The sequence below is a fragment of the Falco rusticolus genome, chromosome 19 (genome assembly GCF_015220075.1).
Source record: "Falco rusticolus isolate bFalRus1 chromosome 19, bFalRus1.pri, whole genome shotgun sequence".
In the NCBI taxonomy this organism is placed as follows: Eukaryota; Metazoa; Chordata; class Aves; order Falconiformes; family Falconidae; genus Falco; species Falco rusticolus.
The window spans coordinates 3020856-3043929 of NC_051205.1; the positions used below are offsets into that span (position 1 = coordinate 3020856).

The 23074-nt window shown below is 68.3% G+C and overlaps 5 protein-coding genes across 8 annotated transcripts; 3 read left to right on the top strand and 2 right to left on the bottom strand.

Annotated features, from left to right (window-relative positions):
- Nucleotides 1-822: 822 nt before the first annotated feature.
- On the top strand, nt 823-4425 carry EFNA1 (ephrin A1). Of its 2 annotated transcripts, none has more exons than XM_037371110.1 (5): nt 823-941; nt 2597-2892; nt 2975-3040; nt 3308-3358; nt 3554-4425. In XM_037371110.1, the coding sequence occupies exons 1-5, from the start codon at nt 841-843 to the stop codon at nt 3670-3672; spliced, it is 633 nt and encodes a 210-aa protein (XP_037227007.1). In that variant the 5' UTR covers nt 823-840; the 3' UTR covers nt 3673-4425. The 2 variants fall into 2 exon arrangements, with proteins under 2 accessions (XP_037227007.1, XP_037227010.1); XM_037371113.1 differs by having other exon boundaries at nt 3557-4425.
- An 830-nt stretch (nt 4426-5255) lies between these two features.
- Nucleotides 5256-8318, top strand: SLC50A1 (solute carrier family 50 member 1). Of its 2 annotated transcripts, none has more exons than XM_037371104.1 (6): nt 5256-5384; nt 6284-6361; nt 6495-6618; nt 6696-6857; nt 6933-7052; nt 7764-8318. In XM_037371104.1, the coding sequence occupies exons 1-6, from the start codon at nt 5323-5325 to the stop codon at nt 7863-7865; spliced, it is 648 nt and encodes a 215-aa protein (XP_037227001.1). In that variant the 5' UTR covers nt 5256-5322; the 3' UTR covers nt 7866-8318. The 2 variants fall into 2 exon arrangements, with proteins under 2 accessions (XP_037227001.1, XP_037227002.1); XM_037371105.1 differs by lacking the exon at nt 7764-8318 and adding an exon at nt 7536-7757.
- Nucleotides 8319-10813: 2495 nt separating this feature from the next.
- Nucleotides 10814-11460, bottom strand: DPM3 (dolichyl-phosphate mannosyltransferase subunit 3, regulatory). 2 transcript variants are annotated; one of them, XM_037371137.1, is made up of 2 exons: nt 11328-11460; nt 10814-11121 (listed from the first exon to the last, which is right to left on the bottom strand). In XM_037371137.1, exon 2 carries the CDS (start codon nt 11113-11115, stop codon nt 10837-10839), a length of 279 nt encoding a protein of 92 aa, XP_037227034.1. In that variant the 5' UTR covers nt 11116-11121; nt 11328-11460; the 3' UTR covers nt 10814-10836. The 2 variants fall into 2 exon arrangements, with proteins under 2 accessions (XP_037227034.1, XP_037227035.1); XM_037371138.1 differs by lacking the exon at nt 11328-11460 and adding an exon at nt 11251-11315.
- Nucleotides 11461-12211: 751 nt separating this feature from the next.
- On the bottom strand, nt 12212-14098 carry KRTCAP2 (keratinocyte associated protein 2). Its single transcript, XM_037371139.1, has 5 exons — nt 13778-14098; nt 13177-13331; nt 13041-13104; nt 12690-12756; nt 12212-12430 (listed from the first exon to the last, which is right to left on the bottom strand). Exons 1-5 carry the CDS (start codon nt 13779-13781, stop codon nt 12310-12312), a joined length of 411 nt encoding a protein of 136 aa, XP_037227036.1. The 5' UTR covers nt 13782-14098; the 3' UTR covers nt 12212-12309.
- Nucleotides 14099-14290: 192 nt separating this feature from the next.
- On the top strand, nt 14291-20342 carry TRIM46 (tripartite motif containing 46). The gene is made up of 10 exons (XM_037371140.1): nt 14291-14460; nt 15823-16078; nt 16196-16539; nt 16646-16789; nt 16908-17003; nt 17123-17376; nt 17473-17594; nt 18813-19112; nt 19201-19498; nt 19638-20342. The coding sequence occupies exons 1-10, from the start codon at nt 14398-14400 to the stop codon at nt 20011-20013; spliced, it is 2253 nt and encodes a 750-aa protein (XP_037227037.1). The 5' UTR covers nt 14291-14397; the 3' UTR covers nt 20014-20342.
- Nucleotides 20343-23074: the final 2732 nt, after the last annotated feature.

Here is a 23074-nt window from a genome sequence, read left to right on the forward strand (position 1 = left end):
CTGCGGCTGCCCAGGCCCCACTCACCCAGCAGAACAGATAAGGGGGTCCCATGGCTCGGGCTGGGAGGGGACAGGCCTGCAGGGTACCCCCTCGGCAGCTGTTGCACCCCAGCAGGGAGGGGACGCCCACAGCTCCAACGCTTTGCCCCGACCCCCCCGGGGCTCACACCGCCGCGGTGGGGAACAACCCCGGCCTCACCCCATCATCACCCCACTGCTGCAGCGGGGGGGGGGGACCCCCTGCCCACACCCAGGCAGGATCACGGGTGCCAGTACCACCAGGCAGGACCACACTGCTGCCATTGACCCCTCTGCATCTCACTCCCCCGGTGATGGGCTGTGGGGGTCCCTGGCCCTGTGCCGCTGCCACGTGGGGGTGCCGCCCCCCATCTCGCCCCCCGTGATGGGGTGCGGGGGTCCCCGGCAAGTGTCACTCCAGCGTGGGGCCGCCCCCCCGCATCCCAGTCCCCCGGTGCCGGGGTGTGGGGGTCCCGGCCCGGTGCCTCTCCCGCGTGGGGCCGCCCCCCCCCGCATCTCGTCCCCCCGGTGACGGGGTGTGGGGGTCCCTGCCCTGGGCCGCCCCCCCGCATCTCATCCCCCCGGTGACGGGGTGTGGCGGTCCCTGCCCTGGGCCGCCCCCCCGCATCCCGGCCCCCCGGTGCCGGAGTGTGGGGGTCCCGGCCCGGTGCCGCTCCCGCGTGGGGCCGCCCCCCCCGCCCGTGTTGTTGTTGTGTCGCGGCCCCGGGGCGCGGGGCGGGGCGGGGCGGGCCGGTGGCGGGGCCGTACTTAAGGCGGGGGCCGGGCACGGTGCCCGCCCGGCGGAGCGCGCCCGCGGAGCGCATGGAGCGGCGGTGGGTGCCGCTGGCCCTGCTGGGGCTGGGGCTGTGCTGGGCGGCGGCGGCCGACCGCCACACCGTCTTCTGGAACAGCTCCAACCCCCGGTGAGTGCCGCCGCCTCCTCCCGGTGCCGCGATCGGGACCGGCCCCCCACCCCCCCCACCGGGATCGGGACCCGACGGCGCGGACGGTGCCGCTCCCCCGGCGGCCTTTGTCCGGGACGGGCGGCGGGGCCGGATCCTCCGCAGGGTTGGGCTGGAGCGGGGGGCGGCGGGGCTGGGGGGGGGGCCGGTGCTGAGCCCCGGTGCGGGGCCGGTCCAGGTGCGGCCCGGGGGGGCCCTTCCGTTCCCAGGGCCGAGCGGCAGCGGGGCCTCTTCCTTCCCCGCGGGGGTGGCGCGGCGCCAGCCCCGGCGCCGGGCACAGGGAAACGTGTTGACAAACACCGGGCTGGCCGCGGCCCCCGCCGACCGGGCAGGATGTGCGGGGGGGGGGGCTGGCCGGGGACCGGCGCCCCCCAACCCCCTTGCTGCCTCGGTGTGGGCTGGTGCTGCGGGGTGGCCCCGTCCCGGGCCTTAGAGCCCCCCTTCCCCGCCCCGCCGCCCCCTCCCCCCCGAGCTCTGACCCCCTGATTGTACGAGTGCCCCCCTCACCTTGGCGGTAGGGCTGCCCCCCCCCCACGTTCTGCCCCCCTGGTTGTACGAGTGCCCCCCAGGGCACACCCCCTCCAGACTGTAGGAGTGCCCCCCTTGGCTTTAGGGGTGCCACCTCCACTGGGCACCCCCCCTTCCAAACTGTGGGGGTATGGATGTCCCCCAGACCATGACCCCTAGACTATAGGGGTGACCCCCCCCTATGTGGGCCATGATCCCCAGGCCGCGTCCAGCCTGTATCCAGCAATGCCCCTGTATCCAGGCATTGTCTCCCCAGGCTGTAGGGGTGCCCCCCCCCACCCGGGCGCCAGCTCCCCCAGGCTGTCGGGGGGTGTGTACACCCAGGCCATGCCCCCTAGACTGTAGAGGTGCCCCCACACCCAGGCCATGCCCCCCAGCCTGTAGGGGTGCCCCCCCTGCCATGGGCCATGATCCCCAGGCTGTAGGGATGCCCCCACACCCAGGCACCAGCCCCCCAGGCTGGAGGGATGCCATGTCTCCCTACCTGTAGGACCCCCCCACATTGTAGGGCTGTGTGTCCTTCCCCCCCTCCGCCCCCATCCCAGGGTTTCCAGAGCAGGGGCTGGCCTGGGGGGTGGCCATCCCTTTCAGAGGCCACTACAGCCAGCGAGGTGAGGGGTCCCTGCGGTGGTCCCCGGCCGGCTGCCAGCCCCCCTGCCATGGGTGAGGTGGGGGGAACAGCAGGCGCTGGAGCCAGGCTGGCTGCCCCACGGGCGAGAGCTGCCGACGCCGCCTGGCTCCGGGAGCGTTGGGACGGGCAGGGCGCGCGTCCCAGTGGGTCCCCTCCCTGCTCCCAGGGAGCACTGGGAAGGGGGTTGCGCTTGCCAGCTGGGGGGGGCGGGGGGCTGCTTTGGGGGGTGGGGGGGCTTTTCTTCCCAAAGCCAGCCTGGGCACCCTGGGACTCAACATGGGGAAGGGTGGACTGAAGGTTGCCCTGTTGTGGGCTCCGAGGAACTACTGTGGGCTGGAGGCTGCGCTCCCTTGACCTTGTTAATCGGGGGGGGCGTGTGTGTGTGTGTGCAAGGGAAGGGACCCCCCATGCCTCTCCCCGCTGGAGCTGACCCCTGCCTCCCTCCATCCTGCTGCAGGTTCTTGTGGAGCGACTATACAGTGGAGGTGCGCCTCAACGACTACCTGGACATCATCTGCCCGCACTATGAGGAGGGGAGCGTGGACCCCCGCACCATGGAGCGCTACACCCTCTACCTGGTGGAGCTGGAGGAGTACCAGGCCTGCAAGCCCCGCTCCAAGGAGCAGATCCGCTGGGAGTGCGACAAGCCCAGCGCCTTGCACGGCCCAGAAAAGTTCTCGGAGAAGTTCCAGCGCTTCACCCCCTTTACACTGGGCAAGGAGTTCAAGGAAGGGCACAGCTACTACTACATCTGTGAGTACCTGGGGGTCTGCCGTGGGGCTGGGGTCCCTGCCAGGCTTCCCCCACGCCCCCTTACCCACATTCTCCCTTGCAGCCAAGCCCATTCACCACCACGGGGAAGCATGCCTGAAGCTGAAGGTGATGGTCGCTGGCAAAGGCAGTGAGTATCACATAGACCCCCACACACCTCCAGGTCCCACTGGTGCCCCCCCGGCTTCTCGCTCACCACGTCAATGCCCAGCTTGGCCTTTCCTGAGCTGAGTCACGGCCGGGCCGTGGCCCCCTGCCAGCCCCGGGCTGTGGGCACACGCCTTTGGCCAGGAAGGTGCCAGTGGCTGCCGGGGGGGCACACAGCCCCCGGTGGAACCTGGCTGCTGGGGCCCCGGGAGGTGCCTTTCGCTGCTCTGACCCCGTGTTTGTTTTGCAGCTCCGGCACCGCCTGTCCCTGCCTCTACCCAGAAGGGGAGGATCCAGGCAGGTAGGTTGGTGGCTGCAGGCAGGCAGGCGGGTCTGGGCGGCCATGGGGCTTGCAGGAGAGCCGGGCTCAACCCGGCTGCTCTCCTTGAGGGGGGCATGGGGGACCGGGCTGGCAGCAGCCCCCGCGTGGGTTGATGTGCTACTGGCTTGGGGCACGGCACCTCCTGCAGGGATGCTCACAGCTCCTCTCTCCCAGCAGATGATGCAGCTGCACATGTGCTGAGGAGTGTGGGGCAGAACTCGGCAATGCGGAGCAGCAGCCCCATCACCTTCATCAGCTTCCTCCTGCCACTCCTGGTGCCGCAGGGACTGTGAGCCGCCCTGCCGTGCCTGGACAGACCAAGGCTGTCACCGCTGGGGACAAAGCTAGGATGCTTGGGACCCCTGTGGTCCTCACGCACACCCGGGGGGCGGTCTGCCCTGTGCACACCTGGGCGAGGAAAGGATTTCTCAGTATTACAGGGCTGGAGGGCCCAGAGCCAGCAGAGCAACCAAAGCCTGGAGCCGCCTCTGCTCCCCCGGCCCTCGCAGGCAGGATGGTCTCAGCAGCTGGAAGCTGAGCGCGAGCCTGGGGCCAGAGGGTTTCTGTGTGTCCCGGACTGGAGGAGAGCAGGGGGCTGGCACCCCTGCCCCAGAGGCTGAGCTTGCCCATGGATGGGCCTCGGTGGGCTTAGACTGTGGCATGTCCCGCAGGCGGGGATGCAGTGCTGGCCCCGTGGCCGGCCGGGTGCCACTGGTGCTGGCTGCGGCAGCACCCTGGGGCTGCGGTCCTTCAGTGTCACTGGCTCTGGGAGCCTGGATGTCTCGGGATGCCCAGCAGCCAGCGGAGCGGGGCTGTAGGAAACATCCCCCTCCACACTGTGCTGTGCCCCTTCCCCATCCTTCATCCCACTGCACGTGGGGGTGGCGAGAGCAGCCCCCACCCTGGACCCCCCATCCCCTCTGCTGGGTGCCAGAGGGGCACCCGCAGTGGCACCCTGCGCGGGGTGCTTTGCCTGCCCCAATTTGTACAGCTTTCTAACACAGGAGTTTTTATACGATTGTCTTGAATAAATAACCAAGACCATGTGGAATGTGCATGGGGCTGGGGGTGGGGGGGCATGAGGGGCTGTCCTCTGCTCTGTGGGTCTCATTTCCTCTGGCCTTGGAAAGAGGAATGGCCCATGCAGGGTGTTTGTGCTGGTTAATTAATTAATTGGCTGGTGTTTGCAGAGGGCTTGAAAGTGGAAGAGTGCCACAACGTGCTGGCACTATCAGGTGTTTTATCTGGTGACACAAAGCCCGGCTGGGGGTGGTGGTGGGGTGCCCCTCTCTCCTGGGCACAAGGGTGAGGGTCCCCGCCTGGGCCAGCAGCTGTTCCATGGGTGCAGAGACACACGTGCACACACACCCCCAGCCCCAGGAGGGGGTTGAGGTGGGCCCAGAGCCCCTGGGGCTGGGCAGGGGGCACAACCTAGCTGGACCCTGTTGGGGGGGGGGGGGCCTGGAAATGGGGCGTCACAGGGCAATTGGAAACCCCCCCCCCACCAAGGTGTGAGTTAGTGGGGTCACAGGGATGTAGGGGTGCTGGGGAATCGGGGGTCACAGGGATGTGGGGTGGTGCTGGGGAGGTGGGATGGAGGGGGGTGGGGTAGGGGGGTGCTGGGGAGCAGGGAGCATCCAGGGATGCAGGGTGCTGGGGAAATGGAACCTGGGGGGTGCTGGGGAGGGGGAGTGGGTGTGTGTCCAGGGGATGCAGGGGGGGGGTGGTGTCCCCCACCCCGCTGTGGGGGGTGCCCCATGGATTCGGACCCAGCCCATCGCGGTGGTGTCGGGGCTGCTCGGGCCGGTGCGCCGGGGCACGGCGCTGGCCGCCCGCTCGGTGCCCGCCCGGTGGCGCGGCTGGGCCCGCCCCGGTAGTGCGTCCCGCCCCGCCCCGCCCCGCCCCCCTCCCGCCGCTGCCGGGGCCCGGTGGCGCGGCCCGGCATGGCCCCGCTGCTCGCCGCCGCCTGCCTGGGCTGCACCCTGGCCATGTTCGGGACCGGGCTGTGAGCGGCGGGGGCGAGCGGGGGGCACCGCGGCCGGGTTGGGGGTGCAGTGGGGTCATGGGGGGGTGGATGGGGTGCAATGGGGAGGGCACCGGGGCCAGTTTGGGGGTGAAATGGGGGCCATGGGGGCGTGAGGGGTGTTGCAACAGGGAGGGCACTGGGGCCAGTTTGGGAGGTGCAATGGGGGGTTTTGGGGGTGCAATGGAGAGGGCACCGGGGCCAGTTTAGGGGTGCAATGGGGAGGGCACTGGGGCCAGTTTGGGTGTTCAATGGGGACCATGAGGGGATTTTGCGGGTGCAATGGGGAGGGCACCGGGGCCAGTTTGGGGGTTCAATGGGGACCATGAGGGGATTTTGCGGGTGCAATGGGGAGGGCACCGGGGCCAGTTTGGGGGTGAAGAGGGGGCCATGGGGAAATTTTGGGGGTGCAATGGGAAGAGCGCTGGCGCCAGTCTTGGGGATGCAGTGGGGGGCTGGTGGGGTGATTGGGGGTGCAATGGGGAGGGCACTGGAGCCAGTTTGGGGGGTGCAGTGGGGGCCATGGGGGGCTGGTGCAGAGGGCTGGGGCTGCAGTGGGGCAGCACAGGGTCTGATGTGCAGTGGCAGGGGAGTTGTGAGGTGCAGTGTTGCAGCCACTGGGGCCGGTTTGGCGGGGCTGGGGTTGGGGGGTGACAAAGCTGAAGGCAAAGGACAGGGAGGGCTGGGCGTGCAGGGGGCATTGAGGGAGTAGGGGCTGGAGGAGGGGTGGTCACAAGTGCAGTGGGGGGCCTGGGAGCATTTCAGGGTGCATGTTTTGGGGGTTGCCTGCTGTCCACAGGGATTGTAGCCCCCCCAGCAGTGCATGACCCCCCCGCCATGGCACTGGCACCCAGGAGACTGTTCCCTTCCACTCTCCCTAGGTCCGACCTCCGCCAGATGTTGGCAACCAAGAGCGTGGAGAACATCCAGTTCCTGCCCTTCCTCACCACCGATGTCAAGTACAGTGGGGTCAAGCCCTGGGGGGGGTGGGGTGGGGGTGGTGTCACATGCAGACATGCAGGCTGGGGGGGTTACATGGCAATAGGGGAAGGCAGAAGCCCCCAGGCGAGCGCCCGGCTGTTCGCCCTGCAGCAACCTGAGCTGGTTGGGCTACGGCTGCCTGAAGCAGGACTGGACGCTGATCACTGTCAACGCCATCGGCGCAGCGCTGCAGACCCTCTACATGCTGGCATACCTCTACTACAGCCCCTCGAAGGTGGGGGCCAGCTTGCCTGGGTCGGTGGGTGGTCAGGGGAACCCTTGCCCTGACTGTCTACCCCCTCCCCACCCCAGCGCCCCGTGCTGCTGCGGAGTCTGCTGCTCTTGGCCGTGCTGGCTGCTGGCTACGGCTACTTCACCCTCCTGATTGCTGACACGCAGACACGCCTGGTGCGCCTGGGGCTCTTCTGCAGCGTCTTCACCATCAGCATGTACCTCTCGCCGCTGGCTGACCTGGTGTGTGGGTCTGGGGGAGCCGCAGCAGCACCGGGGCTGCCCAGGCCAGGACCAGCCTGACATTTGCTTCTGCAGGCTAAGATTGTCCGGAGCAAGTCAACGCGGTGCCTGTCCTTCCCACTGACTGTCACCACCTTCCTGGCCTCCACCAGCTGGACGCTCTACGGCCTGCAGCTCCACGACCCCTACATCACGGTGGGTTGGGGCAGCGGGTGACCAAGGGACGTTCTCCTGTCCTGTCCTGTGCTATCCCGTGTTATCTCATCCCATTCTATTCCATCCCATCCCATGCTTTCCCATCCTATCCTGTCCCATGCCATCCCATGCTATCCCATCCTGTCCCATGCCATCCTGTTTTATCCCATCCTGTTCCATGCTATCCCATCCTGGCCTACCCCATGCCATCTCATGCCATCCTGTCATGTTCTATCCCATCCCATCCCCTCCCATCCGTCCCATGCTATCCTATCCCATCCATCCCATCCTGAACCATCCACCCCATGCCATCCCATCCTGTTCTATCCCATCCCATCCCATCCCATCCCATCCCATCCCATCCCATCCCATCCCATCCCATCCTGTCTTACCCCATCCCATCCTGTCCTATCCTGTGCCATCCCGCACTATCCCGTGCCATCCCATCCCATGCCATCCCGTTCCCCACCCCGTGGTGTTCAGCCTAGCGCTTGGCACCGGGCCGACCCCCATCCGGCGTCGTGTGTGTCACACAGCAGAGCCCGTGACTAGGCTCAGCGAGATGAGTATTGATTTTAATTAATTAGATGGTATAAGGCCAATAAATCTCCCCCAGCAACGCAGGGCTGGTGGAACGGTGGTGGGGGAGGGCAGCAGTGCCATGAGCTGGGTGGACCCACCCCCTGCGCCCCCTGCCACGTCCTCCTGCAGGTCCCGAATGTGCCGGGGATCGTCACCAGCGTTTTGCGTTTCTGGCTCTTCTGGCGGTACCCGCCGGGCCAGGACAAGCCCTACAGACCCCTGCACGCCTGAGGGGGCCCCGCTGCGCCCCGAGGAAGGAGCCCACACCATGAAGGATCCCCCCAACCCCTGCCAGTCTGTTCCAGCGTGGACCAGCCGCAGGCACCGAGCTCCAGGTGCCACCGTGGCACTGCTGTCCCCCTCGGCTAAGGGCTACCTGCTCCCGGCAGGACTGGGGCCCTGGGAGGGCACCTCCTGTCCCTGCCGCCACAGCGCACCCTCGCCACCGTTCCACCAGCCCTTGGTCCTTTGGTGATGGTTGGGTTGGTCTCAGGGATGTCTTCGGGGTGCCAGGAGCCCCCCACCCCCCCCATCCCTGGGCACCCCGCCTGTCCCTGGGGACCCCTGGATGATCTTCCATGCCCATGGCTCTGCCGCAACGCCGGGCTGGGGCTGCCGGGAAGCCCTGCATCTCTTTTGTACGAATTTAAGTGCCTTTTAATAAATCAGAGACTCTTCCCAGTGCCTGGTTGTTGTTCCCTCCCTCCTGGTCTGCTGGCTTTGGAGTCCGGGATGGCTTTTGTCCCCACATCTGCTTTGTCCCCAGGATGGTGGGGGCTCATTCCGGCACCCCCTGGGCTCTAGCAAACCCTCCTCCAGCAGCACCCACTTTCTGGCAGCGAGGAAACAGCATCCCAGGGGAGAGCCAGCACAAGGCTGAGTTGGGGCAGGGAGGGGGCACCCAGGACAGCAGCACTGCTGGGGGAGGCTGTTCTAACCCCCACCCCACCCCCAAGCAGCAGCCTGGGGATGCTGGTCACCACGTGGCAAGAACAGTCATTCTGCAGCTTCGACACGAGGCTTGCTACCGGCCATCACGCCAGCAAATTTATAATCAATTAAAATCCTCACTAAAACCACGACAATTGAGTGTGCACAAATCAGGCAGCCATTGGCATCGACCCAAACTCAATTAGCAAATTGACAATGATCTGGAATGAAGATATCAGGCAAGCGCATCAGCAGAGGGATAAGAGCGCATTTGGGTGACCAAATTACACAACAGACACCGGAGCCTCATGAAAGGCAACCCCCAGCGGGGCAGGAGCCCCGTCCCTGCGGCTCCGTCGTGCGGGCAGGTCCTCCAGCCTGGATGACGCAGGCCGGATTAAGGAAGCGGTGACGAGGACTTTGGCAGAGCCTGTGCTACGGCTCAGACGCTCGTTTACACCTTGCAACGCGGCCTGGGAAAAATCAATAGGGAGGCGAGCGGCAGGAACGGGGCTGGGGTGAGAGCGGTGGCTGGAGGGGGAAGGCGAGCTCCCGCTGCGCTGCGGCACGCAGCCCGAGCTGGCGTGGCTGCCGGGCTTGCCTGGCATGCTCCATCTTGCTGCCACGGCCCGCGGAGCTGGAGCTCCCCTTACCTGCACTGGCTGCGCTTGCAGGTGTCTCTGCCGCAGGGACTCGCCCCGGGCCCACGCTCGCCCCCCCCCCCACCGCAGCACCCGCGTTTCCCAGTGGTGAGGAGCCCCCCAGCAGTGGGGTGCAGCTCCCAGCCTGGGTGACGGTGCTGCTGAAGGACCGACTGCCTGGGGAAAGGGCAGCTTTCTCCGCTGACGCACCGGGCAGAAACTTGGCTGCCGACCGGTCACTCCGGCTGGCATGTGCCGCAAGCGGCTGGCGGGAGTGGCCACGATGTGGCCCCGTGCGCGAGGCCAGAGGTGAGCGGAGCATCCCCCAGGGATGCAAGCGCTTGCAGCAGGCATGTCTCCATGCAGGGAGAAGCTGCTGCCTTGCTACTGCCTACCGAGCTGCTGGAGGGCTATGAGTAGCCCCTGGATGGTCCCGAGTAGCCTGCAGAGGGCTGTGAGTAGCCCACACAGGGCTGGTTGCCCTTGCCCTGTGCCCAGGCTGCAGTCCCTGCCCCAGAAAGGCACCATTTCGTCGAATCCAGTGTGGTGCCACCTCACAAACAGCCGTGCACAAGTGAGACCACGGGAGCTGCCCACCCTGCTCTGAGCTGCCATTGTTGCTCAGGAAACAGCTAATTAGTTGCTCCTGCTAATTAGCCTGAGTCCTCCCTCATGATACCAACTGCTCCTTTTTGCAGAAGGATGCGCAGCCGATAATTAAAAACAAGAAAGTCCTTTGGCTGGTATGCGAAGAAGCCGGGGAGGCTGCCAGGAAGGCAGGCCCTAGCATGTGTCACCATCAGCCGCGCAGCTCTTCCAGCCGGGCCGGCAGCGTGGGTCTGGGGCCCCCCAGGACAGAGGGGCACCCCCGGACAGAGCCCCTCCTGCCCACAGCTGGGACGCCTGCGCTGCAGGGCGCCCGTCCCGGTGCTGCGGCGTGTCTGCCTGCCACTGCCCACAAAGGTGAGGGCAGAGGAGTGGCAGCTGCAGCCGCTGCGCCGGCAGGAGCGGGGAGCAGCCCCCCGGCGTGGGCTGAGCCACCCCAGCAGGCTGGGGGAGACCACAGGCTCTGGGCACTCTGCATTTTAAAGGCTGCGCTGCCTGCTCCACCCAGCCAGCCTCTCTCCTCCTTCCCCTGGAAACCGGCCAGCGAGACCGAGATGAGTTTTCTCCAGCTCCCACCTGACGGGGTGAACCACATCTGAAGGGCAACCGGGAATGTGCTCTGCCCACAGTGCTACCCAGCGCCGCAGGCCTTCGGGGCAAGGCCCAATCCTGCCCTCGCCACCTCGCATCCCTGCCTCTACAGCCAAGCTCCAAGAAGCCTGGAGAGGGAGAGGCCAGGCTGGGCTGGGGGGGGGGGGCTCCCTGCAGGCTGGGGGGAGTGCTGAGAGGGGACCCGGGCCTGTGTGGAGACCCCTCCCTTGTGTGGAGCTTCCCAAGCACCAGTCTCATGCTGGGGAGATGACTGATTCCCCACGAGTGTGGCTTGGGGTGGTGTCCCGAGGTCTCTGGCTGCCTGCGGCCCCCAACCCGAGCAGCACCGCCCAGGGGAGCCCCAGCCCGGGCCCCCCGCCCCCCCCCGGGAGCACCAAACATGGCAGCAGCCACGGTCCCTCAGCTTTATTGGGTCAGAAGCGCAGCCCTCGCCGCCGCAGGTCAGCCCGCGCCGCGCTGATGTGCTCCTGCAGCTCAGCGGCCGCCTCCTCGCAGTCGTTGAAGGTGGCCAGGCGGTAGCCCACGGTAGCCAAGGAGTAGCAGCCAAAGGCCACCAGCAGGTAGACAGGCAGGGGCAGCAGGGCCTGCCGGCACGGGGCGGGCAGCCGCAGCCCCGGCGGCGCCAGCGCCAGCGCGGCCCAGGCCGAGCCCAGCAGGGCGAGTCCACACAGCCACTGGCCCAGCTTGGTCATGGCGGCCTGCGGAGAGAGCGGCCGTGAGACGGGACCGGGTCGCGCCCGCCCCGAGCCCCCCGCCCCAGCCGGGCCGGGCCCATCCGGGGCCTCCTGTACGGAACCCGCCCCGAATCCCACCGGGCCTTCGCCCACCTGCCCCGGACCCCTCGGAGCCCTCCTGAGCCAGCTGAAGGGCTGCCCCGGCCCCAGGTACCGGCCCCCGCCCCCACCTGAATGGCTCTCGCGCCCCGCGCCCGCTCAGCCCCGGCGCGGCGATGACGTCAGTGCAGCGCGCCGCAGCGCGGGGGCCGCCGGGAGCTGTAGTGCCAGGCAGTGCCACGTCGCCCCACGCAGGCGCAGTGGGAGGCGGCGGGGCTCCCCCTGGCGGCGGGGCGGCGGCAGCCCCGGGCCAAGGCTGGCCCCCGTGCCGCAGGAAGCGCCGGGCTCTGGCGGCGGCAGCCGGGCGCAGGAAGCATCTGGTTTCCTCCGCGTCCGGCCTTGGCGGGTGGCGGGGAGCCGGCGTGGGAGCAGGCCCTGCCAGCCCTCCCACGGCTCGCGGGGCCTGGGCCCTTCCCACGGCTGCCCCTGCCTGGTGCAGCCCCGGTGCCTGGCCGTTGCCCCCTGCCTGTCCGGGGGAAGGCACGGACAAACTGGGCTGCACCAGGACGGGGGCCCGGGGGCCAGCTGGGGCCAGTGCTTGCCCCTCCTGCCACAGCTCCCCCTCCCCATCACTCACTGGAGCCCCGAGCCACGGGGACCCCCCAGGCCCCCACCAGCTCACTCCAGCCGGGCCAAGCCCCTGTGGCATCAGAGCCTGCTCTGACCCGCCCGGCTCTGCTGGGATTTTCCTCCCTTGCAGGTCCAGGCAGACGAGACGCTGTCAGCACATTTTCCCTGCAAAGCGGCAGGGGGGGTCGGCAGCTGCTTCCCTGCCCTGGCTGTGCTCCGCTGGCCTGCACCGAGCTCCCCCGGGCACCAGTGAGGTGGGGAAGCCACCCCAGGCTCCGCTGCAGCTCAGACGAGTGAGCAGGAGCACTCTCAGCCATGCTGGAACACAGCGGTGCGAGGAAACCAGGCTGAGAGCCAACAGAGGAACCAAACCTGCGACAGCTGCGGACAAAAAGTTATAAAGAAATGGCTTTATTGGGCAGCTGAGAGCCACAGTCCAGCCTGGTGGGGAGGGGGCTGCCCCACAGAAGGGGCAGCAGGACATCAATTCCTCTTCCTGCCTTTGCCAACAGCTTTGGCGGGAGCAGCAACAGGCACTGTGGACTGGTAGAGCGTGGAAGAGATCTTGTTGATGTAGTAGAGCCCAATCATGGAGAAGATGAGGCTGCAAGGAAGGAAAAGGAGAGGCTACTCAGCTGCTGACAGACAGGAGTACGCTGGGGTCAAACCAACCCCTTTTCCCCCTTGATCCCACTGCACTGTGGTTTCTAACACTGGCCACCCTGGGGGTCCCCAGCCAGCCTTGGCCCTGCCTGGTGCTCTGTTTCCCTCCCCACAGCAAGCACAAGCCATCAGGGTCCCCAGCAGCAGCCAGAGCAGTGCAACTGCTGCTCCCTACCCTCTGGGGCAGGCTCTGGACTTACCAGGTGGTCACACAGACTCGGTGAATGAGGCCAGAGGCAAAGAGAGCCAGCAAGAGGCAGGTGAGGACTGCAGGGAAAAACCAGGAAGAGATAAAAGATGCAGCCACGCTGCCCCAACACATCAGCCTCTGAGCAGCAGGGCCCAGGGCCGCAGCAATGCAGCACAACATAAAAGCTCAGGGGAACTGCCAGGGTGGACCCTTCCTCCAGGGCAGGGCTGGGACCCTTCAGTCCCACTGACAGAGCAGGGCCCCACCGCAGGCCCATCGCAGACCCAGCCCTGCCGCAGGCTGGCACACCTGCTGCCTTCAGCTGATGGCACACACACCCGCGCCCTTCTGCAGTGCTTACTCTCAGGGAATATCTTGGCCTGGAAGCCCTTGCCAAAGACGAGGTTCTCCAGGTTGTTGAAGGCCTGGCTAGAGGGTTAAGGGACAGAACAGTGCACTGCACCCCTGGCCCCACTCCCTGCCACCCCAAAGGATACGGTGAGGGAGCAGACAAAGAGCGCGGAGCCCAGCAGCCCGCCCTGGATGGTCAGCCACTCGGTAGAGGCCAGCTGCCGGCTGTACATCTGCATCCCAGCGAAGAGCAGCAGCGAGAGCAGCGAGGAGAGCGCCAGGGAGGTACCCGTGCCTACAGCTGGGGTCGCAGGGCCGCCTCAGCAAGGCCACTGGGACCCCCGCTGGCACAGTGAGGGGCACTGCTGGGCTGTGGCTTCACCCCAGACCCACCCCACAGCCCCCAGGCCCGGGACCCTCCCCGGATCAAGGTCCGGGTCCAGGCCCACCCCGCAGGCTCGGCGCGCCCCCTGGGCCCGGGCCCACCCCGCAGCCCCCGACCCCGGTCTCCCCCTGGGCCCGGACCCGGACCCACACCGCAGCCCCCGGGCCCGGACCTCTCCCCGGGGCCAGCTCCAGGCCCACCCTGCAGGCTCCGAGCGCCCCCCGGGCCTGGACCCATCCCACAGCCCTTGACCGCTGTCTCCCCCTAAGCCCACCCCACAGCCCCCGGACCCACCGCGGCCGCCCCCCGTTAGATGCCAGGGCCACCTTGGCCACCCGGTACCGCCCCCCCGCCCCCGTTACCCATGGTGCCCCGCGGCGTCGCCCCCGTCCCCGTCCCCGTCCCGTGCCGGTGCGGCGCGCCCGCGCAGGCGCACTGCGGCCAGGCCGGCGGGACGCGGGGTGGTGTCAGTGCGCATGCGCGGCGGCCCCGCCCGCCTCGGGGGCGCAGCGCTCCGACGGGTTGGGGCGCCCCCTGGCGGCCGGGCTTGGCGCGGCGCTCCCCGCTGTCTCGCGCGCCCCCCGACGGCGGGGAGGGGCGCGGCGGGCGGCCCCGGGGCCGGGGCCGGGTGGGGGGGCGGTGCGGGAACCCCGGGAGCTCCAGTACCGGCTCCGGTCCCTCTCCTAGCGCTTACGCTCAGCCCGCCCGGGGTCCAGCCCGGGCACCGCTCCCCGCGCTGCCGTTCGCACGGACCCGGCGGGGGGTGCCCGGGGGCGCGGCGGGACCCTCCCGGTGCCGCCCCCCTGCCCCCCGCCGCCCCCCCGCCGCCGCCGCCGCCGCCGGGGAGGGTCCCGCTGAGCATGCGCGCCACCGCCCCCCGCCCTCCCCCCGGCTCCGCCGCTCCCTGCAACAGACCGGGGCGTCCGCGGCCGCCGCTGCTGCCGCCGCCGCGGGGACCGGCGCCGGGAGCGGGCGCGGAGCCATGGCCGAGGGCGAGGACCTGCAGACCTTCACCTCCATCATGGACGCGCTCGTCCGCATCAGCGTGAGCGGCGGCGGCGGCGGGGTGGGGGGGCACGGCGGGGCGGCCGGGCCGGGTCGGGCTCCCCCCAGGCCCGGTGTCGCCATGGCAACGCGGCGGGGCCCGGCGGCGGGTGCGGGCGGGGCGGCGAGGGTGCCCTTGAGCGCCGGGCGGGCCGCGGACCCGCGCCCCGACCCCCCGCGCGGCCATCGCAGGGGAAGGCCGGCACCGGCCCTCCCCCCGTCGGTGCCACAGCCGGGGCCCGGAGCACCGGGAGCTGCTGGCACACCCCGGGGCGGCGGGGCTGGGCCCCGGCCCTGGTGCCCATCCTGGTCCTTGCCCAGGTGCTGGTCCTGGCGCTGGTCCCAGTGCCGGTCCCCATCCTGGCCCAGGTGCTGGCCCCAGTCCCCATCCTGGTCCCAGCTCTGGTCCCCATCCCGGTGCTGGTCCCAGTGTCAGTCCCGATCCTGCCCCTGTCACTGGCCCCAGTCCTGGTCACCATCCTGGCCTTGATCCTGTCCATGCTGCTGCTCCCAGGCCTGATCCTGGCCCTGATGCTGGTCCTCATCCTGGCCCCAGCCCTGGTCTCCATCCTGGCCCTGGTGCTGGCCCCAGCTCCAATCTCCATCCCAATCCCAGCCCTGATCCCCATCCTGGTGGTGCTGCTGCTCCCAGGCCTGGTGCTGGTCCCGATGCTGGCCCTGGCCCTCGTGCTGGTGCCAGGCCTGGTCATGGACTTGGTGCTGGTCCTGGCTCTAGTCCCAGTGCTGGTCCCAATCCTGGTCCTGGTGCTGGACCCACCCCCAATCCCCATCCTAGTCCCAGTTCTGGTCCCCATCCTGGTGCTGGTGCTAGTGGTGGTCTTGATCCTGACCATACTGCTGCTCCCAGGCCTGATCCTGGTCCTCATCCCGTCTCTGGCCCTGGCACTGGTCCCCGGCCTGATCACAAATTTGGTGCTGGTCCTGGCTCTCGTCCCAGTGCCAGTCCTGATCCTGGCCCAGGTGCTGGCCCTAGCCCCAGTCCCCATCATGATCCCAGCCCTGGTCCCCTTCCCCATCCAGGTGCTGGTCCCAGTGCTGGTCCTTGTCCTGGTCCTGCTGTAGGCTGCGGGCTTGATCCTGGTCCCAAGGCCTGATCCTGGTCCTGCTGCTGGTCCTGGCCCCAGCGCTGACCCCAGCCCCAGTCCTCATCCCAATCCCAGCCCTGGTCCCCATCCCCATCCAGGTGCTGGTCCCAGTGCTGGTCCTTGTCCTGGTCCTGCTGTAGGCTGTGGGCCTGATCCCGGTCCCAAGGCCTGCTGCTGGTCCTGGTGCTGGTCCTGACCCCAACCCCAGTGCCCGCCGTGCCCCCGCTGGCAGGTGACGCTCCCCTCTCTCTCCCCAGACCAGCATGAAGAACATGGAGCGGGAGCTGGTCTGCCCGGTGTGCAAGGAGATGTACAAGCAGCCGCTGGCCCTGCCCTGCGCACACAATGTCTGCCACGTCTGCGCCAGCGAGGTGCTGCTGCAGCACGGCTACCTCTGCTGCGACCCCACCTCCGAGCCCTCCTCGCCTGCCGCCACCCCCTCCACCCGCAGCCCCCGCCTGGGGCGCCGGGCCGTCCCCAAGCCCGACCGCCTCGACCGCCTCCTGAAATCAGGTGGGGCAGCCGCAGGGGGACGGGGATGGCACCTGCGGGCTCCCCCTGCGCGAGGTGGAGGGGTCTGGGGTGCTGTGTCCCCCCGCCCCTGATGCCCCCGCTGCCTCCCTCCCGCAGGCTTTGGCACCTACCCGGGGCGCAAGCGGGGCACCGTGCACCCCCAGACTGTCAGCTTCCCCTGCCCGGCCTGCCAGCGCGACGTGGACCTGGGCGAGCGGGGTCTGGGCAGCCTTTTCCGCAACCTGACGCTGGAGCGGGTGGTGGAGCGCTACCGCCAGACCATCAACATCAGCGCCGCCATCATGTGCCAGTTCTGCAAGCCCCCGCAGCTGGAGGCCACCAAGGGCTGCACCGAGTGCAAGTCCAGCTTCTGCAACGAGTGCTTCAAGCTCTACCACCCCTGGGGCACCCAGAAAGCCCAGCACGAGCCCACACCCCCCACCCTCACCTTCCGCCCCAAGGTACGGCCGCCCCCGGCTCAGGATTTTGTGGGTGCTGGGGGGAGGGATCCTGGGGAGGGGGGCAGGAGGCACGGAGCCCCGCTGAGCTCCCCCGTGCCCCGTGCAGGGGCTGATGTGCCCGGAGCACAAGGAGGAGGTGACTCACTACTGCAAGACCTGCCAGCGGCTGGTGTGCCAGCTCTGCCGCGTGCGCCGCACTCACACCAGCCACAAGATCACCCCGGTGCTCAGCGCCTACCAGGCTCTCAGGGTAAGGGCTGCGGCCGCGCCGGGAGGAATCGGGGGCACCGGCGGAGCCCCGGGGCGGGGGGGTTGCACGTGCATGTTGGGGGGGTTGCCAGCACCTTGCCTCATCTCCTCCTCTGCAGGAGAAGCTGACAAAGAGCCTCGCCTACATCTTGAGCAGCCAGGACACGGTGCAGACCCAGATCGCTGAGCTGGAGGAGACGGTGAAGCACACGGAGGTGAGGGCGGGAGGTGCCTGCCTGTCCCTGAGCTGCCCCCAGGCGCTGGGTGGCACTGCCAGCCCGGGCCCCTCTCCGCCCCAGGGCGCGCGGTGTGCTGACCCTGCCGCGCTCGGCAGGTGAACGGCTCGCTGGCCAAGGAGGAGGTGTCGCAGCTGATCCAGGGGCTGTGCGCCATGCTGGAGGAGAAGCGGGCGACCCTGCTGCAGGCGATCGAGGAGTGCCAGCAGGAGCGGCTGGCCAGCCTGCACTGCCAGATCCAGGAGCACCAGGCCATGCTGGAGAACTCGGGCATGGTGGGCTATGCCCAGGAGGTGCTGAAGGAGACCGACCACCCCTGCTTCGTCCAGGCTGCCAAGCAGCTGCACAACAGGTACCGGGCTGGGGGGACCCTCAGGGGTGCGGGGCTGATCGGAGCCAAGGTGGCCACCGTGTGCCACCCTGATGTCCCTGCTCTCCCGTGCTGCAGGATCCTCAGGGCCACTGACTCGCTGCAGAGCTTCCGTCCTGCGGCCACAGCCTCCTTCAGCCACTTCCAGCTGGACGTCAGCAGGGAGCTGAAGCTGCTCACCGACCTGGCCTTCATCCGAGGTAAAGGCAGCAGGACCGGGCACCGGCTGTGCCCTGTGTGGAGGTGCAGCCCCTGCGGGCAGAGCGGCTCCCTGCCCGCCTCGAGCCAGAGCTCAGCCACGGCCGCAGAGCGCTGGGCGGGTGCTCGCGGATCTGCCGGTGCCCCCTCCCCGTCAGGGACGGCCCCCGCCCCAGCAGCCCCCAAAACAATCCCTGCCCCTGCCCTGCCCTGTGCCAGGGTGGCCGGGCGAGGGGGCAGGACAGGCAGGGCCGTGGTGCCAGGTAAGGGCAGCAGGAGCGCCGGAGGGTGAGTAGAGCGGAGGCTGCCCCGCTGCAGGGCAGGTGCTTCCCCACAGGGCAGGAGCCGCGTGGCCCTGCCGGACCCGCTGGCAACACTTTTCAGACCTGCTTCTACCTCTCTTTGTTTATAGGCTGCGGCCGCTGCTGAGTCGTCACTGAAGTAACTGAGGCAAGTCACATCCCTGCCCCAGAGCCAGCCCCGCTCTCTCTGTCCCATCCCTCCATCCCCGCTCCCGCCCCATCCCTCCATCCCCGCTCCCACCCTGTCCCACTCCGCTGCCATCCTCCATCCCTGTCCTGCCCGCTGGCAGTGGCAGGCAGCGGCTCTGCCCCTCCTCCATCTGCTGCTGCTCCTCCTGCCCTCCTGCTCCCTCCTCGCCCCATTTCTGCCCCATTTCCGCCCCCCCTCCTCACCCCATTTCTGCCCCCCCCTCCTCGCCCCATTTCTGCCCCATTTCTGCCCCCCCTCCTCACCCCATTTCTGCCCCCCCTCCTCGCCCCATTTCTGCCCCATTTCCGCCCCCCCTCCTCGCCCCATTTCTGCCCACCATCCCCTCATCTCTCCACCCCTCCTCCCCACCCTGCCTCTCTGCTCCCACTGCACCACCAGCATCTTCACACCACCCTGCCATCCCCATCTCCTCCCCTCCTCTTCTGCTGCCTCCATCCTCTCTCTTTCTCTCTCTCTCTCTCCTCCCTCCTCGACTTGCACTCAGCCTGTCTGGTCCCTGGAGCCTCACAGCAGCGAGCTCCTCTGTCTCCCTGACTCTTGCTCTCCTCTGGTGCCTACACACGGTCTCCGCAGTCAGATCCCCCTAGACTCCTGCTGGTTGTGCGTCCGTGCGTCCGTCCGGAATGCCCCCTCCCTGCGTCTGGCCGCCTCCCTGCCTGCCGGGGGGGGGGATGCTGCCTGATGCCCGTCGGTGCCTCTCCCCGCAGCACCCGAGGCCCCCGTCATCGACACGCAGCGCACCTATGCCTACGACCAGATCTTCCTGTGCTGGCGGCTGCCGCAGCACTCGCCACCCGCCTGGCACTACACGGTGGAGTACCGCAAGACGGACGCCAAGGCCAAGGGGCTGAAACTGTGGCAGCGGCGGGAGGAGGTGCGTGGCACCAGCGCCCTGGTGGAGTACCTGGACACCGACAGCGTCTACGTGCTCCGGGTGAAGGGCTGCAACAAGGCGGGTTTCGGGGAGTACAGCGAGGACATCTACCTCCACACACCGCCCGCCCCAGGTGAGGAGCGCCGGGGGCTCGCAGCACTGATCGGAGCACCCGGCCGGCTGCTTGTGCCATCCTTCTCACCCTCTGCTCTTCCCTGCAGTCCTCAACTTCTTCCTGGACAACCGCTGGGGCTTCAACCGGGACCGGCTGGCCATCAGCAAGGACCAGCGCGCCGTGCGCAGCGTCCCCGGCATCCCCATGCTCTTTGCTGCCGAGCGCCTGATGACCAGCTGCCACCTCTCCATCGACCTGGTCATCGGTGACGTGGCCATCACGCAGGGCAAGAGCTACTGGGCCTGCTGCGTGGACCCCAGCTCTTACCTGGTCAAGGTGGGCGTGGGGCTGGAGAGCAAGCTGCAGGAGTGGTTCCAGGTGCCACAGGACGTGGTGAGCCCCAGGTGAGCGGGGGCTTGGTGGGCGTGGGGGTCCTCTGCCTGTTCCTGCCTCCCCGCCAGGCGCTGGCTCTGGGACGCATAGGGCAGCCCCAGCCTGTCCCTCCCGCGTTGGCGCTGGGACTCACCCACGCCCCTGCCGCAGGTATGACCCCGACAGTGGCCACGACAGCGGGGCAGAGGACACGACGGTGGAGGCACCCCCGCCCTATGCCTTCCTCACCATCGGCATGGGCAAGATCTTGCTCTCGCACGGGTCGGCACTCACCTCTCGCGACCCCAACGGCTGCACTGTGCCCTTGCCTCCGCGCATCGGCATCTGCCTGGACTACGAGCAGGGCAAGGTGAGCTTCTATGATGCCGTCTCCTTCCGCGAGCTCTGGGAATGCGGCGTGGACTGCTCGGGGCCCGTCTGCCCTGCCTTCTGCTTCATTGGAGGGGGTGCCCTGCATCTCCAGGAGCTGGTGGCCAACAAGCAGGAGCGTAAAGTGACCATCGGGGGCTTCGCCAAGCTGGACTGAGCTGTGCCTGCACTCCCCGTGCGTGTGCCGGCCATGGCCCCCCATTGCCCAGCGAGCTCCAGGGCCCTGGGGGGACATGGGCCAGGGCCAGGGGGAGCAGAGCACAGGGCAGCCCCGGCCCTGCCGCCACTGGGAATGGGCCAGTTGTTTGGTTTATGGGATGGGTGGGGATGGGGACAGCTCTGCCGTCCCCTCCTCTCCCTGTCACCTTGCCCCTTGCCCCAGCTTGGCTGGAGGTTGCTCTGAGCTGGGGCCTCGGGCAGGGCTGGGCAAGGGGTCAGCTCTAGAGATGGGGAGCGCGAGCGGGATGCGGGGCTGTGCAGGGAGGGGGGTGGCAGGTGACAGTGGGGGTGACGGTGGGGGGGTAGAAGCTGGGTGCTGGCTGGGGTGGGGGTGGCAGCTGGGCTTGGGGAGAGAGGGCGGGGGGAGGCTGGGCTGGAATGAAGTGTGAAGACTTTTTTTTAAAATGCCTCATTTTCAACGTGGCTCACCCGGCTGCAGCGCCATGGCCGGGCACAGCCACCACGGCCAGGCACAGCTGCCATGGTCTGTGCCGCGGGCTGCCAGGCTGTGGGATGCTGGTGCCTCCCCCCTGCTCTCCCCTGGGGCTGCAGAGTGCCGCTGGCTGTTCTGCCCTGTCCCCAGCTGAGCCACGTGCCTGGCCAGCCCTGCCCGTGTCCCTGCCTGCACGTGCTCCGGCAGGACACGCTCGGCCCCCGTTACACCGCTCAGTGCCAAACCGCGGGCAGCCGGGGCTGGCTGGGGCCGCGGGGTCGGGACCTGACCCAGCCGGGAGCTGTGCCGCGCTGCCATCCACCACGGGGGCCCGTGCCAGCGGTCCCATGCTGGGATCTGTCCGAGCTGCTGTCGTTTCTCCTGGGTTCTGTTACAATTGCTGTATTTTCATGGTTTCCTACAATAAACTGCGATGCCAGACTCCTCTGGAGCTGCTCTGCGGTGGAGGGCAGCCGCCCCACAGACACTGGCGCTGTGGGGTGCTGGTCGGTCTGCGGTGTGGCCATGGGGCTGAGCTGTCCTTCGGGCCATGGCCAGCAGGGGCCAATCCTGCCCAGGGAAGGGCCTGGGGCAGCGTGGGCAGTGCTGACGTGTCTGGTCCCTGCCCGCGCCCTGCCTGGCCACGTGGCTGCTGCCACCCGGTCTCGGGGTGTCAGTGGACCAGCCGCCAGTGGGGTCTAGAAAAACCCCGCTAGCATTAGCGAGGGGTCCTAAGGGTGGCTGGTCCAGCCTGGGGGGCTGCTGGGCACTGGGGCATCCTCTCAGGGTAAGGGGGTCTGGACCCCCACCCGGGTACCCCCATCCTGCAGGGGAGCAGCGTGGCAGGTGGAGGAGCCAGTGACTGTCCCCGGGGGTGGCTGGGCCGGGCTCCCCGTGAACAGGCGGCTCTTTGTGGGGCTGAGCCTTGGCGCTGGTTTCGATTCCTGCGGGCCCTGCCCAGGGCTGGGGGGGGCTGGCACAGCCCTGCCTTGGCATGTGACCCCATCCCTGGGGGGGGGGGGGGGGGGGGATGTGATGCTGTGCCACAGCTGACCCTCAAGGCTGTGCTTAGCTTTGCCCCTTCCTCCTGGCACACGACAGCAGAGCCCGGCAGGCTGTGGGTGTCCCCCACATCATCCCGCTGTTCATGTGCATGCAAAGACCCCCTCCCAAAGCCCTCCCTGTGCCAAACCCCCCAGCTCCTGCCCTAATCCCCCATAGGGTGCACCCGATCCATGCAGCCCCCCGCATGCAAAGACCCCCCAGAGCCTTCCCCGTGCCAAGCCCCCCCAGCTCCTGCCCTAACCCCCCCATAGGGTGCACCCCATCCCTGCAGCCCCCATCCCCGCAGCCCCCCCCCTGCCCCCTGCCTGCCAGGCTGGAAGGCTGCTGGGTTTTACTGTTGCTGTTGGCAACTCTGGCTATCGGCAAAGCGTAAAGGAAACCAAAAGCAGCAACTACACACCCCCCCTCCACAGACGCACGCAGCTGCACACACCCTCCCCCCCCCCCCAGCCTCCAGCCCCTCTCACCGAGCAGCCCCCAATCCCCCCCCCCCAGCACAGCCCAGACACATACTGGGGTCCGCGGGCACCCAGCACGGCCACGTCCCCCACCCAGAGCCCACGTGCCGCGGCCACAGCACCCACCAGCCACACGCTGCCGGGCTGGTTCCCAGCAAAGCGGCTGGCTCCGCGCCTGAGCTCACAAGCAATTTCTTTCGGGAAGGTTTGTTTCCTTGTTTTTTCTGCCTTTTTGGTAGTTGCCAAAACCCTCCCAGCCCCCAGCATGGGCCCAGTCCAAACTGGGGCTGCCAGGGGAGCCGCCCTGCGGCTCAGGGCACAGCAGTCCCAAAGGCATGTGCCTCGGCACAGCCTGGCACGCGGCTGGCCCCATGCTGGGCACGGTCCTGTTTCGGTCCCCGGCCCCCACCCCGCTGCCCCTCAGCACATCCACAACCCCTTCCCCCTGGCAGCCCCCAGGGCCCTTTTGGGGCTCACTTGGGGTGTGGAGGATCCTGAGCCTGGACCAGGCAGGGGAGGGAAGTGGGACCAGCAGCGTGCGTGCCGTGCGGTGATGCACATGGTGATGCACATGCAGCCTTTATGGCCCCACCGTCACCTTTACACTCTGCCTGTGCAGCCGCACCGCAGAAGAACCGGTTGCGTTGCCTGAACCGTGTTTGTTCACAAGACAGAAACCGAGAGTGCGGGACAGGCGGGTGGGATGTGAGCGAGAGGGACAGTGTCCTGGCAGGGCACAGGCACACCCTGGGGAACGCAGCGGATGGGGACGCTTGCCCATGCCCAGGCAACTGTAGGTGCAATGGCAGCGAGGGCAAAACAACCCCAGCACCAACCCTAGGTCTGCTCAGCCCCAGAAAGGAGAGCAGCCCCCTCAGCTGGGGTCCCCTGGGTGGGTGACAGCCGTACCATGGCAGCCACAGAGCCAGAAGGGGAGGCACCCGGATGGAGCGCCGGGGAAACCCCCGCAACATCACCAGGGCTGACGCAGCCCTGTGGGACACTGTGCCCGACTGCGCCCATCTTTTTATTGTGAAATAACG

What these genes read in the sequence shown, in the direction of transcription:
- TRIM46 (XM_037371140.1), top strand. Translation starts at nt 14,398, where the DNA reads ATGGCCGAGGGCGAGGACCTGCAGACCTTCACCTCCATCATGGACGCG. An exon ending in GCGCCTACCAGGCTCTCAGG is followed by an intron (nt 16,790 to 16,907) that starts GTAAGGGCTGCG and finishes CCTCCTCTGCAG; the next exon opens with GAGAAGCTGACAAAGAGCCT. An exon ending in CAGGACGTGGTGAGCCCCAG is followed by an intron (nt 19,499 to 19,637) that starts GTGAGCGGGGGC and finishes CCCCTGCCGCAG; the next exon opens with GTATGACCCCGACAGTGGCC.
- EFNA1 (XM_037371110.1), top strand. Translation starts at nt 841, where the DNA reads ATGGAGCGGCGGTGGGTGCCGCTGGCCCTGCTGGGGCTGGGGCTGTGC. An exon ending in GCACAGCTACTACTACATCT is followed by an intron (nt 2,893 to 2,974) that starts GTGAGTACCTGG and finishes TCTCCCTTGCAG; the next exon opens with CCAAGCCCATTCACCACCAC. An exon ending in GATGGTCGCTGGCAAAGGCA is followed by an intron (nt 3,041 to 3,307) that starts GTGAGTATCACA and finishes TTTGTTTTGCAG; the next exon opens with CTCCGGCACCGCCTGTCCCT.
- DPM3 (XM_037371137.1), bottom strand. Translation starts at nt 11,115, where the DNA reads ATGACCAAGCTGGGCCAGTGGCTGTGTGGACTCGCCCTGCTGGGCTCG.
- SLC50A1 (XM_037371104.1), top strand. Translation starts at nt 5,323, where the DNA reads ATGGCCCCGCTGCTCGCCGCCGCCTGCCTGGGCTGCACCCTGGCCATG. An exon ending in GCCATGTTCGGGACCGGGCT is followed by an intron (nt 5,385 to 6,283) that starts GTGAGCGGCGGG and finishes CACTCTCCCTAG; the next exon opens with GTCCGACCTCCGCCAGATGT. An exon ending in TCCACGACCCCTACATCACG is followed by an intron (nt 7,053 to 7,763) that starts GTGGGTTGGGGC and finishes GTCCTCCTGCAG; the next exon opens with GTCCCGAATGTGCCGGGGAT.
- KRTCAP2 (XM_037371139.1), bottom strand. An exon ending in GGCCAAGATATTCCCTGAGA is followed by an intron (nt 12,757 to 13,040) that starts GTAAGCACTGCA and finishes TTTTCCCTGCAG; the next exon opens with TCCTCACCTGCCTCTTGCTG. An exon ending in CGAGTCTGTGTGACCACCTG is followed by an intron (nt 12,431 to 12,689) that starts GTAAGTCCAGAG and finishes CCTTCCTTGCAG; the next exon opens with CCTCATCTTCTCCATGATTG.